Source organism: Coregonus clupeaformis, unplaced genomic scaffold, assembly GCF_020615455.1.
Source record: "Coregonus clupeaformis isolate EN_2021a unplaced genomic scaffold, ASM2061545v1 scaf0649, whole genome shotgun sequence".
Taxonomy (NCBI): domain Eukaryota; kingdom Metazoa; phylum Chordata; class Actinopteri; order Salmoniformes; family Salmonidae; genus Coregonus; species Coregonus clupeaformis.
In genome coordinates this window covers 192,501-207,500 of record NW_025534104.1, presented here as the reverse complement: position 1 = coordinate 207,500, position 15,000 = coordinate 192,501, and the positions used below count along the sequence as shown (strand labels likewise).

The window sequence follows — 15,000 nt, the reverse complement described above, 5'->3', positions numbered from 1 at the left end:
CTCTCAGACTGTACCTTAGTCTTCCTCTCAGACTGTACCTTAGTCTTCCTCTCAGACTGTACCTTAGTCTTCCTCTCAGACTGTACCTTAGTCTTCCTTCTTTCCTCTCAGACTGTACCTTAGTCTTCCTCTCAGACTGTACCTTAGTCTTCCTCTCAGACTGTACCTTAGTCTTCCTCTCAGGTTGAACCTTAGTCTTCCTCTCAGACTGTACCTTAGTCTTCCTCTCAGACTGTACCTTAGTCTTCCTCTCAGACTGTACCTTAGTCTTCCTCTCAGACTGTACCTTAGTCTTCCTCTCAGACTGTACCTTAGTCTTCCTCTCAGACTGTACCTTAGTCTTCCTCTCAGACTGTACCTTAGTCTTCCTCTCAGGCTGTTGAGCAGTTGGAGATGGTTGTCTTGGTAACTGAGCCAGTTGGTGATGGTTGTCTTGGTAACTTCATGTCTCCTCACATTTCATATGAGTTTGTTGTTACTTACTTATGTACTCCTTCAGGCTGCTTCCTGGTTAATACTCTTTATAACATTCTGCTAGTTGAGTTCCTGGTTAATACTCTTTTATAACATTCTGCTAGTTGAGTTCCTGGTTAATACTCTTTTATAACATTCTGCTAGTTGAGTTCCTGGTTAATACTCTTTATAACATTCTGCTAGTTGAGTTCCTGGTTAATACTCTTTATAACATTATGCTAGTTGAGTTCCTGGTTAATACTCTTTATAACATTCTGCTAGTGGAGTTCCTGGTTAATACTCTTTTATAACATTCTGCTAGTGGAGTTCCTGGTTAATACTCTTTTATAACATTCTGCTAGTTGAGTTCCTGGTTAATACTCTTTATAACATTCTGCTAGTTGAGTTCCTGGTTAATACTCTTTTATAACATTCTGCTAGTTGAGTTCCTGGTTAATACTCTTTATAACATTCTGCTAGTTGAGTTCCTGGTTAATACTCTTTATAACATTATGCTAGTTGAGTTCCTGGTTAATACTCTTTATAACATTCTGCTAGTTGAGTTCCTGGTTAATACTCTTTTATAACATTCTGCTAGTTGAGTTCCTGGTTAATACTCTTTTATAACATTCTGCTAGTTGAGTTCCTGGTTAATACTCTTTATAACATTCTGCTAGTTGAGTTCCTGGTTAATACTCTTTTATAGCATTCTGCCAGTTGAGTTCCTGGTTAATACTCTTTATAACATTCTGCTAGTTGAGTTCCTGGTTAATACTCTTTTATAACATTCTGCCAGTTGAGTTCCTGGTTAATACTCTTTTATAACATTCTGCCAGTTGAGTTCCTGGTTAATACTCTTTTATAACATTCTGCCAGTTGAGTTCCTGGTTAATACTCTTTATAACATTCTACATCCTTTAGTTGGGGTAAGGAGGGTCAGACACTGGACCACTCAACCCTGAATAGGACTATACACTGGCTACTTAATAGTTGTAGTGAGTGTCTTGTTAGCGCACTTTAATTGCCTCCTTTATTTGGGGTAAGGAGGGTGAGTCGGAACCGGAATGGGACTTTAGTATAAAATGGTTACTTAATAGTTGTAGTGACGTCTGATAGTCATAGCGTCTACATAGCTACTGCCTCATCTCATCAGCCTGTATTAGGCCCCTAGCAGGGAGATATCCCTCTAAAAAGCTTTCATCTATTGTGGATTTTATTTATTTATCTCTCTCTCTCTCTCTCTCTCCTCCCCCCCTCTCTCTCTCTCTCTCTCTCTCTCTCTCTCTCTCTCTCTCTCTCTCTCTCTCTCTCTCTCTGCGACATGGCAAGAACGGAACAACAGCACACTAGAACACAGAACTAGAACGTCGGAACACCTCTGCTCCGATTATTCGTCATCCTCGAGAATCTTTCAGGTGTAACACAACACACTGAAAACAATGTGTGAGTCCCAAATGTCACCCTATTCCTTATATTTGGTGCACTATTGGGTCAAAAGTAGCGTACTATTTAGGGAATAGGTTGCCATTTGGGACAAAGACAATCACTAGAAGGATTAAGGTATTTTAGTTGGAGAAAATAACTTTCTCTAAGTATTATAATCTAGCATTGAATTATGTGTTTCACCACATATCGAAAATAAATATGCAAAATATTTATTATAAAATGTGTTTATTCCCTGGTTATGTTTTTGGAGGGGAGAGGAAGAGATGTCTAATCAATGGTGTTAATTGGGGCACTGGTTGGATGTCTGGCAGGCAGATTTTGGTGTTAATTAATATGAAATAAACAGATAACAAATCAGACTGTTAATTGAACTGACGAGGAATTGAACTAAGCTCAGCAAAACTGATTTATCTCTCTCTCTCTACCACTTCCTCTGTCTGTCTGTCTGTCTGTCTCTCTCTCTCTCTCTCTCTCTCTCTCTCTCTCTCTCTCTCTCTCTCTGTCTCTCTCTCTCTCTCTCTCTCTCTCTCTCTCTCTCTCTCTCTCTCTCTCTCTCTCTCTCTCTCTCTGTCTCTCTCTCTCTCTCTCTCTCTCTCCCCCTCTCTCTCTCTCTCTCTCTCTCTCTCTCTCTCTCTGTCTCTCTCTGTCTCTCTCTGTCTCTCTCTGTCTCTCTCTGTCTCTCTCTCTCTCTCTCTCTCTCTCTCTCTCTCTCTCTCTCTGTCTCTCTCTCTCTCTGTCTCTCTCTCTCTCTCTCTCTCTCTCTCTCTCTCTCTCTCTCTCTCTCTCTCTCTGTCTCTCTCTCTCTCCCCCTCTCTCTCTCTCTCTCTCTCTGCCTCTGTTGTCTACCACTCCACCTGGTCAATCCTCTATTGTGGACAACAACAGCTGCTCAGCAGTTGGATTTTTACACTTAGATTATTTTCTTCTTTTTAACTTTCTGTTTTCCAAAAGAGAAAATGTGTTGTCATCCCCCCTACACACAAACACACACACACACACACACACACACACACACACACACACACACACACACACACACACACACACACACACACACACACACACACACACACACACACACACACACACACACACACACACACACACACACACACACACACACACACACACACACACACAGCTTGGAGTAGCTTAAAACACCCCACTAAGGGATGAAAGCAGAGAGAAAAACAACAACAGTTCAGTTTGGCCAAGGCCAGGCACCATATCACAAATGTATGTCACTGAGCTTTGAAGTCATCCTAGGCAGGCCCAGCCGGTGTCCTCGCCAAGCGCCTTGTGCATTTTCCCTCTCTCTGTCTGTCTGTCTGTCTGTCTGTCTCTTTGTGAGTGTCTCGTCTGTCTCTTTCATCTCTATTCAGATTAACCCACTCTGTGGATTATTATGGGAGCCTGGTATTGATGCTGTATGAAATGGATCCAGCACTGCAGCATGGTGTGTGTGTGTGTGTGTGTGTGTGTGTGTGTGTGTGTGTGTGTGTGTGTGTGTGTGTGAGAGAGAGCCTCTCCCTGCTGTACTGTACACTACCACCTCCCTGATCAGGGGAAAGAAAGGTCTACTCAGCTGGTCTACTCAGCTCCCCTGCATGTTCTCTTGCTTTATACAATTACTCTCAATTAACGGGCGGGGGGGGGGTGTGAGGTTGGGCGTGGGGTGAGGGAGCAGGGGAGAGTGTGAGTTCGGGCGTGTGTGTGGGTGAGGGAGCGTTGGGAGAGTGTGTGAGGTCGGGCGTGTGTGTGGGTGAGGGAGCGGGGGGGAGAGTGTGTGAGTTCGGGCGTGTGTGTGGGTGAGGGAGCGGGGGGGAGAGTGTGTGAGTTCGGGCGTGTGTGTGCAGCCTTTCATGTCCACACAGTCGGGTCACTCCAACACTACAGGCTCTACTCCCCAGGCTCCCTCTAGTTAGGACAGTGACAAACAAACTACTGGTATGAATGAATATTCTCTCAGAAAGATAGCAGTTAATCACAATGCAAAACTAACTCTCTCAATCTCTCCCCTTCCCCCTCTACCTCTCTCTGCAGAAGAAGACTGTGTTAATTGCACAGATGAGTGCAGAGTCCTAGGCCACTCCGACCGTTGCTGGATGCCGCAATTCCCAGCGGGAGGGGCGGGAGGTGGAGGAGCCAACCAGGCAGAGGGTGTGGACTACCGCAACAACATGTTCGTCCCCGCGGGGATGGAGGCTGCCATGGAGACCACAGAAACCTACGAGACCGTCAACCCCAACGGGAAGAAGACCTTCTGCACCTTCGGGAAGGAGCGTCGGGACCACACCATTTTAGTGGCTAACGTCAAGCCTTACCTGAAGGCCAAGAGAGCCCTCTCTCCGCTTCTCCAGGAGGTCCCCTCAGCCTCCAACTCCCCCACTAAAGGCTGCTCCTCCTCCTCCAACAACTCCCCCTGCGCCTCCTCCACTAAATCCCCCGCAGACGGAGCCGAGACGAAACCCACCCCCAGCCACTATTGCTCAGGCCCCCCCGACGGGCAGTACCACTCCCCCAACAAACAGAGCAGAGACCCAGGCCTCCTCCACCACCACAACCCCCATGGCCCAGCCTACCCTTCTCTCTCCTGCGACCCGGTGGCCAAGGTTCTAGCGGAGGCCCGGTCCCGGATCAGCCAGGAGGCTGGGGTGGGGGTCAGGGCGGGAACAGATATGGACTGTGTTCTGGAAATGGAAGGGGGGATCCACGGAGGGGGGGAGCTGGGGCGGGACGGGGTCGATGCAGACCAGGTGGTCAGAGACATCGACAAACTGCTGCAGGACTGCAGAGGCAGCGAGACAGCCACCGGCACTCTCAGAAGAAAGTGATAGACAGGGTAGAAAGAGAGAGAGAGAGAGAGAGGGATGAAGGGATGGTGGGAGGATGGATACTCTCCACCTTTAAGACTGCCACAGCCATCTAAACAAACAAACAGAACACTGCTGACCGTCACATGACCTTATCTTTGACCTCAACTTGGAACTATGGAAGGAAGGACCACGTGTTGGACTTTTTCCCTGTCAATATCGCCAGGGTACGTTTTCAAAAGAAAAGAAAAATAAAGAAAGACTGAAGGACTGAAACATGGACAGCTGAATTCAGGACTGAAACATGGACAGCTGAATTCAGGACTGAAACATGGACAGCTGAATTCAGGACTGAAACTTGGACAGCTGAATTCAAGCCTGATACATGGACATCTGAATTCAGGACTGAAACTTGGACAGCTGAATTCAAGCCTGAAACATGGGCAGCTGAATTCAGGACTGAAACATGGACAGTTGAATTCAGGCCTGAAACATGGACAGCTGAATTCAGGACTGAAACATGGACAGCTGAATTCTGTTGAACTTCTTTGACTCTTTTTTTGGATTCTTTGGGAATGACAGAATGCTGGGCAGCTTCTGTCTGGCTCCCTGCAAGCTTTTAATCCAAGTGGCAACCAGCTCATTGTTAGTGTGTGTTCATGCTGTTTCCTTTGCCAGAACAAGCCTACACATCCGTGTGTGTGTGTGTGTGTGTGTGTGTGTGTGTTGCTTACGTGTAGTGTGGTCGCAGCCATTGGCTTATCGGAGGATTATTATAATGGTCTATCGTGACAATCGGAGGACAGATCCTGAGACGCAGAGACCGGAGCAGACAGAGTTGGTCGACAGCAGAAAGAGACCAACACTTTTCTGAACTTTGTAATATTGATGTTTAAAGTGCAAAAGGAGACAGTATCTTAAACAGGTGGGTCATTCAGGGGTCTGGGACCGGGGGTTCTAAAATGTGTAAGCATATTTCACCTGTCCTATCCTGTTCTTTGTAGTCACCTGTGGAAGCTGTGTAACCCTGCCGTTCTAATTAAGCATTCACATGGAACATTCCAGACTGGAGAAGTCTAACACACACACACACACACACACACACACACACACACACACACACACACACACACACACACACACACACACACACACACACACACGCACGCACACACACACACACACACACACACACACGCACGCACACACACACACACACACACACACACACACACACACACACACACACACACACACACTGTGTACACACACGAGTATAAGCGCCTCATCAAACTATGCCATCAGCTTCCTGTTCCTGTATAGTCAGTCTATCTGTCTGAGCCTCCCCATCTTCAGCTATCACAATCCTGTACAAAGGGATATTCTTTTTCCTTCAACTGTGAAAATACATATCTATAGAAAACATACAGATTAATATATGTACTATCAACTGTTGTATAGTGTCCATATTCAAAAATATTTATACATTTTGTTAAAAACAAATGAGGGAAAAAAAAAAGTGCTCCATTTGAAAAACATGTCCTGAAGTTGAGGTGCAGTTGACAGTTGGAGATATTTATTCAAAACACTTTGCTAAAGGACACTGGTCACTGCTCCTGTTTCAAAGAAAAGAAAAAACAGAGTCCCTTCACATCACCACTATTACACAATATCATTATATGTGCAACAATGTATCAAATTTAATGTGTTTACATCAACAAAAAAATATTGACTTATTTTTATTGATTTTTCTGCAATTTCTGTGCATTTGAGCCAAATTGTTACATGTACAAGAGCTATATTGTGTATTTTATTAAATTAATATATTGTTGTGTTGCAATATACATGGCCTTATATTGTATTTGGCAACCTTGCCTTAGTAGCTTGTCGAACTCTATGAGTTTAATTCAGTTTGGAAATGTGTCCCAAATAGCACCCTATTTTCTCTGTGTAGTGCACTACTTATGTCCATAGGGGACACTCATAGGGCTCTGGTCAAAGTAGTGCACTACATAGGGAATAGGGTGCTATTTAGGACTCAAACCTCTGGGTTTTTGGTCTGTGTGTGTACTCCTCTCTGCTTCACGTCTCTCCTCTGTTTCTAACCTGAGATCACAACGAGTCTTATATATTAGAAAACAAAACTTTCCAGCTTTGATGTGCCAGCGCATTTATACTACAGACAAACAAACAACAAAATAGCTACAACAGCCACGTTCAACAACAGCTGGAGTATTTTGACTATTAAAGCACTATTCATATTTTTTTCTGGTGGCAGCTGATTTTATTTGAATGAGATTTATTGTTCTTTACACTCTGAGTTTAGATTTATTGTAATTTTTTCCTAAATACAAAACTGCCATATATCTGATGTGGAGTTGTTACCATGGCGATTATATACAGTATAAATACAGTGTGTCCCAAATATCACCCTATTCCCTATACAGTGCTTTACCTTTTGACCAGGGCCCATAGAGCTCTGCTCAAAAGTAGTGCACTACACAGGGAATAGGGGCCATTTTGGGATACAGAACAACTACAGCTTATATTGCTACTGTTCAGCTCGTGGCTCCAGACAAAGCACTGGTCCAGAATAAAGAATGTGTGTTTTATATAAAGGACCCAAAAAAATTAAAAAGGTGCTATGTGTTCATTCCGTCTGTCCTACCACACTGTTCAATACGTTATCATCACAATTCCCTACCACACTGTTCAATACGTTATCATCACAATTCCCTACCACACTGTTCAATACGTTATCATCACAATTCCCTACCACACTGTTCAATACGTTATCATCACAATTCTCACACTTTTGAGGAGAAACCCCAACGATCACGAACTGATTTAAATGTAAATGTGTTTTTTAAATGTTTGCTGTTTTAGCTGTAGAAGTAGGTTTTAAATCATGCGTTGAGTTATGGTTCACGGTTTATGTCACTATTTAGGAAACAGGGGGCCATTTGGGACTCAGATATACTATTGTGTCATCTAAACTGTGTTGCCCGGGGTGACAGCTAAACTGTGTTGCCGGGTGACAGTTAAACTGTGTTGCCCGAGGTGACAGTTAAACTGTGTTGCCCGGGGTGACAGTTAAACTGTGTTGCCCGAGGTGACAGTTAAACTCAAATCAAATCAAATCAAATTTTATTGGTCACATGCGCCGAATACAACAGGTGCAGACATTACAGTGAAATGCTTACTTACAGCCCTTAACCAACAGTGCATTTATTAAAAAAAAAAAAAGTAAGAATAAAACAACAACAAAAAAGTGTTGAGAAAAAAAAGAGCAGAAGTAAAATAAAGTGACAGTAGGGAGGCTATATATACAGGGGGGTACCGTTGCATAGTCAATGTGCGGGGGCACCGGCTAGTTGAGGTAGTTGAGGTAATATGTACATGTGGGTAGAGTTAAAGTGACTATGCATAAATACTTAACAGAGTAGCAGCAGCGTAAAAGGATGGGGTGGGGGGGGCAGTGCAAATATTCCGGGTAGCCATGATTAGCTGTTCAGGAGTCTTATGGCTTGGGGGTAGAAGCTGTTGAGAAGTCTTTTGGACCTAGACTTGGCACTCCGGTACCGCTTGCCGTGCGGTAGCAGAGAGAACAGTCTATGACTAGGGTGGCTGGAGTCTTTGACAATTTTGAGGGCCTTCCTCTGACACCGCCTGGTATAGAGGTCCTGGATGGCAGGGAGCTTTGCCCCAGTGATGTACTGGGCCGTACGCACTACCCTCTGTAGTGCCTTGCGGTCAGAGGCCAAGCAGTTGCCATACCAGGCGGTGATGCAACCAGTCAGGATGCTCTCGATGGTGCAGCTGTAGAATTTTTGAGGATCTGAGGACCCATGCCAAATCTTTTTAGTCTCCTGAGGGGGAATAGGCTTTGTCGTGCCCTCTTCACGACTGTCTTGGTGTGTTTGGACCATGATAGTTCGTTGGTGATGTGGACACCAAGGAACTTGAAGCTCTCAACCTGTTCCACTACAGCCCCGTCGATGAGAATGGGGGCGTGCTCAGTCCTCTTTTTTTCCTGTAGTCCACAATCATCTCCTTTGTCTTGGTCACGTTGAGGGAGAGGTTGTTGTCCTGGCACCACACGGCCAGATCTCTGACCTCCTCCCTATAGGCTGTCTCATCGTTGTCGGTGATCAGGCCTACCACTGTTGTGTCGTCGGCAAACTTAATGATGGTGTTGGAGTCGTGCCTGGCCATGCAGTCATGGGTGAACAGAGAGTACAGGAGGGGGACTGAGCACGCACCCCTGAGGGCCCCCGTGTTGAGGATCAGTGTGGCAGATGTGTTGTTACCTACCCTTACCACCTGGGGGCGGCCCCGTCAGGAAGTCCAGGATCCAGTTGCAGAGGGAGGTGTTTAGTCCCAGGATCCTTAGCTTAGTGATGAGCTTAGAGGGCACTATGGTGTTGAATGCTGAGCTGTAGTCAATGAATAGCATTCTCACGTAGGTGTTCCTCTTGTCCAGGTGGGAAAGGGCAGTGTGGAGTGCGATAGAGATTGCATCATCTGTGGATCTGTTGGGGCGGTATGCAAATTGGAGTGGGTCTAGGGTTTCTGGGATTATGCTGTTGATGTGAGCCATGACCAGTCTTTCAAAGCACTTCATGGCTACAGACGTCAGTGCTACGGGTCAAACTGTGCTGCCCGGGGTGTCATCTAAACTGTGTTGCCCGAGGTGACAGTTAAACTGTGTTGCCCGGGGTGTCATCTAAACTGTGTTGCCCGGGGTGTCATCTAAACTGTGTTGCCCGGGGTGTCATCTAAACTGTGTTGCCCGGGGTGTCATCTAAACTGTGCTGCCCGGGGTGTCATCTAAACTGTGCTGCCTGGGGTGTCATCTAAACTGTGCTGCCCGGGGTGTCATCTAAACTGTGCTGCCTGGGGTGTCATCTAAACTGTGTTCCCGGGGTGTCATCTAAACTGTGTTCCTGGGGTGTCATCTAAACTGTGTTCCCGGGGTGTCAGCTAAACTGTGTTCCCGGGGTGTCAGCTAAACTGTGTTGCCCAAGGTCCTAAACTGTCGTCTTTCACAAACACAGCAGCGTATAAAAAACATATCTCTATTTTTGTATCTCATATAAAGATACACTATTTCTTTCTTATTTTCCTTTCACTCCACCACAGAATATTCCCCCTTTATTCATTTATTTTCTTGGTTATTATTCTCCACTGTCATCTGTATGGGTGCCTCAGAGCAGACAGAAACTACTCATGTCTTTACCTCTCTCTCTCTCTCTGTCACTCTCTCTCTCTCTCTCTCTCTCTCTCTCTCTCTCTCTCCGTCTCTCTCTCTCTCTCTGTCTCTCTCTCTCGTCTGTCTGTCTGTCTGTCTGTCTCTCTCTCTCTCGTCTCTCTCTCTCTCTGTCTCTCTCTCTCTCTCTGTCTCTCACTCTCTCTGTCTCTCTCTCTCTGTCTCTCTCTCTCTCTCTCTCTCTCTCTCTCTCTCTCTCTCTCTCTCTCTCTCTGTCTCTCTCTCTCTCTCTCTCTCTCTCTCTCTGTCTCTCTCTCTCTGTCTGTCTGTCTGTCTGTCTGTCTGTCTGTCTGTCTGTCTCTCTCTCTCTCTCTCTTCTCTCTCTCTCTCTCTCTCTCTCTCTCCTCTCTCTCTCTCTCTCTCTCTCTCTCTCTCTCTCTCTCTCTCTCTCTCTCTCTCTCTCTCGCTCCTTTCTTCTGGGTACAGTGTATTCTATCATTCCTCTGCTGGTGAGATAGCTAGGTTGACTTCTTATGGGTGAGGGTTGTGGGTGGGTGGCTGAGGAGGGGGAGAAAACAGCAAACAGCTTTTGTGTTTCATTTCTAATGTGTTCTTTTTCTAAACACACAGACACGTCTGACATGTTTGACAGTCTCGACACCACGTACCTCAACAAATAATGAAACTGCTACGGCGCTGCACGGTTCTGATCTCAGCTCAGCAACTACCGCAAACTGATGCCTCAGTCTGACACAATGCTTTATTTTCGCCACACTCTCTCTCTCTCTCTCTCTCTCTCTCTCTCTCTCTCTCTCTCTCTCTCTCTCTCTCTCTCTCTCTCTCTCTCTCTCTCTCTCTCTCTCTCTCTCTCTCTCTCTCTCTCTCTATCTCTCCCTCTCTCTCTCTCTCTCTCTCTCTCTCTCTCTCTCTCTCTCTCTCTCTCTCTCTCTCTCTCCCTCTCTCTCTCCAACCACCCACCAACCCAATTAATGTACCTCAGCAACACAAGCCTTTTAATTTTAATGAACAGCACCTTGAAGAAGGAATGTAAAGGAGCTTTAAGAGAGGGAAGGGAACAGAGACCTAGGGTGACTTCCAAATTGCATCCTATTCCCTATATAGTGCACTACTATGAACCTTGGTCAAAAGTAGTGCACTAAATAGGGAATAGGGTGCCATTTTGGGACGCAGCCGCAGACAGACTGACGCTGACACTCTCCCACTTCTACGCTTGTCATCATAGTTAGCTTTCCTTTCATTTTAATACGAGTTTGCTCATTTTTTTCATGGCTTTTGACATTCTGTGTGTGTGTGTGTGTGTGTCTGTGACTGAGCATACTTCACCTCCAGTGAAACAATGACATCTTCTTGACTCTGCTCTGCAGCCCCCGTTTTCTCTCGCTTCACCACTGTCTCATTAACAAAGTCTCTGTCTGAGTGACACTCTCTTCGCTACGTAGTGTAGGGCTCTGGTCAAAAGTAGTGCACTACATAGTGCATAGGGTGCCATTTAGGAGACACATTTAGTACAGACGTTTTAAAACAGTAACAGTGTCAAGGTCAGATGAGGACTGGGGTCTCTATTGGCTGTTTGTCTCAGGCTGCAACATAGAAATAGTGTTACAGATCAGACCCGGATGCTGCTTCTAATGGCATGGCCCTGTCTGGAGACTCTGGACGTCATATTTCTATGTGGTTTGGTCCTGGTCTGGTCTGGTCTGGCAAACAGAGGGTCCAGTGAGGTGGAAGGTTGGCTTTATATCACGGCCTGGTGAGCAGACAGCGCCATCCAGCCCTCTCTCTCTCTCTCTCTGGCTCTCTGAAGGTATGTTTTATATCACGGCCTGGTGAGCAGACAGCTCCATCCAGCCCTCTCTCTCTCTCTCTCTCTGGCTCTCTGAAGGTATGTTTTATATCACGGCCTGGTGAGCAGACAGCTCCATCCAGCCCTCTCTCTCTCTCTGGCTCTCTGAAGGTATGTTTTATATCACGGCCTGGTGAGCAGACAGCTCCATCCAGCCCTCTCTCTCTCTCTCTCTGGCTCTCTGAAGGTATGTTTTATATCACGGCCTGGTGAGCAGACAGCTCCATCCAGCCCTCTCTCTCTCTCTTCTGGCTCTCTGAAGGTATGTTTTATATCACGGCCTGGTGAGCAGACAGCTCCATCCAGCCCTCTCTCTCTCTCTCTCTCTGGCTCTCTGAAGGTATGTTTTATATCACGGCCTGGTGAGCAGACAGCTCCATCCAGCCCTCTCTCTCTCTCTCTCTCTGGCTCTCTGAAGGTATGTTTTATATCACGGCCTGGTGAGCAGACAGCTCCATCCAGCCCTCTCTCTCTCTCTCTCTCTCTGGCTCCTCTGAAGGTATGTTTTATATCACGGCCTGGTGAGCAGACAGCTCCATCCAGCCCTCTCTCTCTCTCTCTCTGGCTCTCTGAAGGTATGTTTTATATCACGGCCTGGTGAGCAGACAGCTCCATCCAGCCCTCTCTCTCTCTCTCTCTCTGGCTCTCTGAAGGTATGTTTTATATCACGGCCTGGTGAGCAGACAGCTCCATCCAGCCCTCTCTCTCTCTCTCTCTCTGGCTCTCTGAAGGTATGTTTTATATCACGGCCTGGTGAGCAGACAGCTCCATCCAGCCCTCTCTCTCTCTCTCTCTCTGGCTCTCTGAAGGTATGTTTTATATCACGGCCTGGTGAGCAGACAGCACCATCCAGCCCTCTCTCTCTCTCTCTCTCTCTCTCTCTCTCTCTTTCTCGTCTCTGTCTCTGTCTCTGTCTCTCTCTCTCTCTCTCTCTCTCTCTCTCTCTCTCTCTTTCTGTCTCTGTCTCTGTCTCTCTCTCTCTCTCTCTCTCTCTCTCTCTCTCTCTCTCTCTCTCTCTCTCTCTCTCTCTCTCTCTCTCTCTCTCTCTCTCTCTCGTCTCGCTCTCTCTCTCTCTCTCTGCTCTCTCTCTCTCTCTCTCTCTCTCTCTCTCTCTCTCTCTCTCTCTCTCTCTCTCTGTCTCTCTCTCTCTCTCTCTCTCTCTGTCTCTCTCTCTCTCTCTCTCTCTCTCTCTCTCTCTCTCTCTCTGTCTCTCTCTCTCTCTCTCTCTCTCTCGTCTCTCTCTCTCTCTCTCTCTGTCTCTCTCTCTCTCTCTCTCTCTCTCTCTCTCTCTCTCTCTCTCTCTCTCTCTCTCTCTCTCTCTCTCTCTCTCTCTCTCTCTCTCTGTCTCTCTCTCTCTCTCTCTCTCTGTCTCTCTCTCTCTCTCTCTCTCTGTCTCTCTCTCTCTCTCTCTCTCTCTCTCTCTCTGTCTCTCTCTCTCTCTCTCTCTCTCTCTGTCTCTCTCTCTCTCTCTCTCTCTCTCTCTCTCTCTCTCTCTCTCTCTCTCTCTCTCTCTCTCTGGCTCTCTGAAGGTATGTTTTATATCACGGCCTGGTGAGCAGACAGCTCCATCCAGCCCTCTCTCTCTCTCTCTCTCTGGCTCTCTGAAGGTATGTTTTATATCACGGCCTGGTGAGCAGACAGCTCCATCCAGCCCTCTCTCTCTCTCTCTCTGGCTCTCTGAAGGTATGTTTTATATCACGGCCTGGTGAGCAGACAGCACCATCCAGCCCTCTCTCTCTCTCTCTCTCTCTCTCTCTCTCTCTCTCTCTCTCTCTCTCTCTCTGTCTCTCTCTGTCTCTGTCTCTCTCTCTCTCTCTCTCTCTCTCTCTCTCTCTCTCTCTCTCTGTCTTGTCTCTGTCTCTCTCTCTCTCTCTCTCTCTCTCTCTCTCTCTCTCTCTCTCTCTCTCTCTCTCTCTCTCTCTCTCTCTCTCTCTGTCTCTCTCTCTCTCTCTCTCTCTGTCTCTCTCTCTCTCTCTCTCTCTCTCTCTCTCTCTCTCTCTCTCTCTCTGTCTCTCTCTCTCTCTCTCTCTCTGTCTCTCTCTCTCTCTCTCTCTCTCTCTCTCTCTCTGTCTCTCTCTCTCTCTCTCTCTCTGTCTCTCTCTCTCTCTCTCTCTGTCTCTCTCTCTCTCTCTCTCTCTCTCTCTCTCTCTCTCTCTCTCTCTCTCTCTCTCTCTCTCTCTCTCTCTCTGTCTCTCTCTCTCTCTCTCTCTCTCTCTCGTCTCTCTCTCTCTCTCTCTCTCTGTCTCTCTCTCTCTCTCTCTCTCTCTCTCTCTCTCTCTCTCTCTCTCTCTCTCTCTCTCTCTCTCTCTCTCTCTCTCTCTCTCTCTCTCCCTCTCTCTCTCTCTCTCTCTCTCTCTCTCTCTCTCTCTCTCTCTCTCTCTCTCTCTCTCTCTCTCTCTCTCTCTCTCTCTCTCTCTCTCTCTCTCTCTCTCTCTGGGTCAGTGGGCCGGAACATAATGACAAATAATTTGTAGACTGCTAATTGACCGTAAGAAGCCCAAAACAGATATAATATTTGACTAAAATAATCATTTCAAACCTTGCTTACATTTGTATACCATCAAAATACACTCACCAGCCAGTTTATTAGGTACACCACCCCATTCACACAAATGGATCGCTCCTACAGACAGTGAGTTCCGTGCTATATAAAGCAGGCAGACAGACATTTAGTTACTGTTCGATTGAACGTTACAATGGGCAAAACGAGTGACCTAAGGAACTTTGAGCGCGGTGTGATCGTCGGTGCCAGTTCCACTATCTCAGAAAGAGTTTACCGAGAACGGTGCAACAAAAAAAAAAATATCCAGTCAGCGGCAGTCCTGTGGGCGAAAACAGCTTGTTGATGAAAACAAGCTTGTTGATGAAAACAGCTTGTTGATGAGAGGTCGAAAGAGAATGGCAAGAATCGTGCTAACAGGCGGGCCACAAACACACAAAACGGCACATTACAACAGTGGTGTGCAAAACGACTCTCGGAACGCACAACTCGTCCGATCCTTGTCACGGATGGGCTATTGCAGCAGACGACCACACACCGGGTTCCACTCTATCAGCTAAAAACAAGAAGAAGCGGCTCCAGTCGGGCGCGCGATCACCAACACTGGACCACTGAGGAGTGGGAAAAACATGGCCTGGAACATGACAGCGAGTTCAGTCTACTTGAGTGGCCTGCACAGTCCCAGGACCTCAACCCAACAGAGCATCTTTGGGAT

The 15,000-nt window shown here is 46.7% G+C and overlaps 1 protein-coding gene across 1 annotated transcript in view; it reads left to right on the top strand.

The window, feature by feature from the left end:
* Positions 1 to 5,661, top strand: part of LOC123485334 (protocadherin-17-like) — a 72,626-nt gene extending 66,965 nt beyond the window's left edge. Inside the window, exon 2 of the mRNA XM_045216248.1 lies at positions 3,943 to 5,661. Within this exon, the coding sequence (XP_045072183.1) occupies positions 3,943 to 4,733 (791 nt within the window). The 3' untranslated portion in view covers positions 4,734 to 5,661. The remainder of the gene's footprint in view (positions 1 to 3,942) is intronic.
* The last annotated feature ends 9,339 nt before the right edge of the window (positions 5,662 to 15,000 follow it).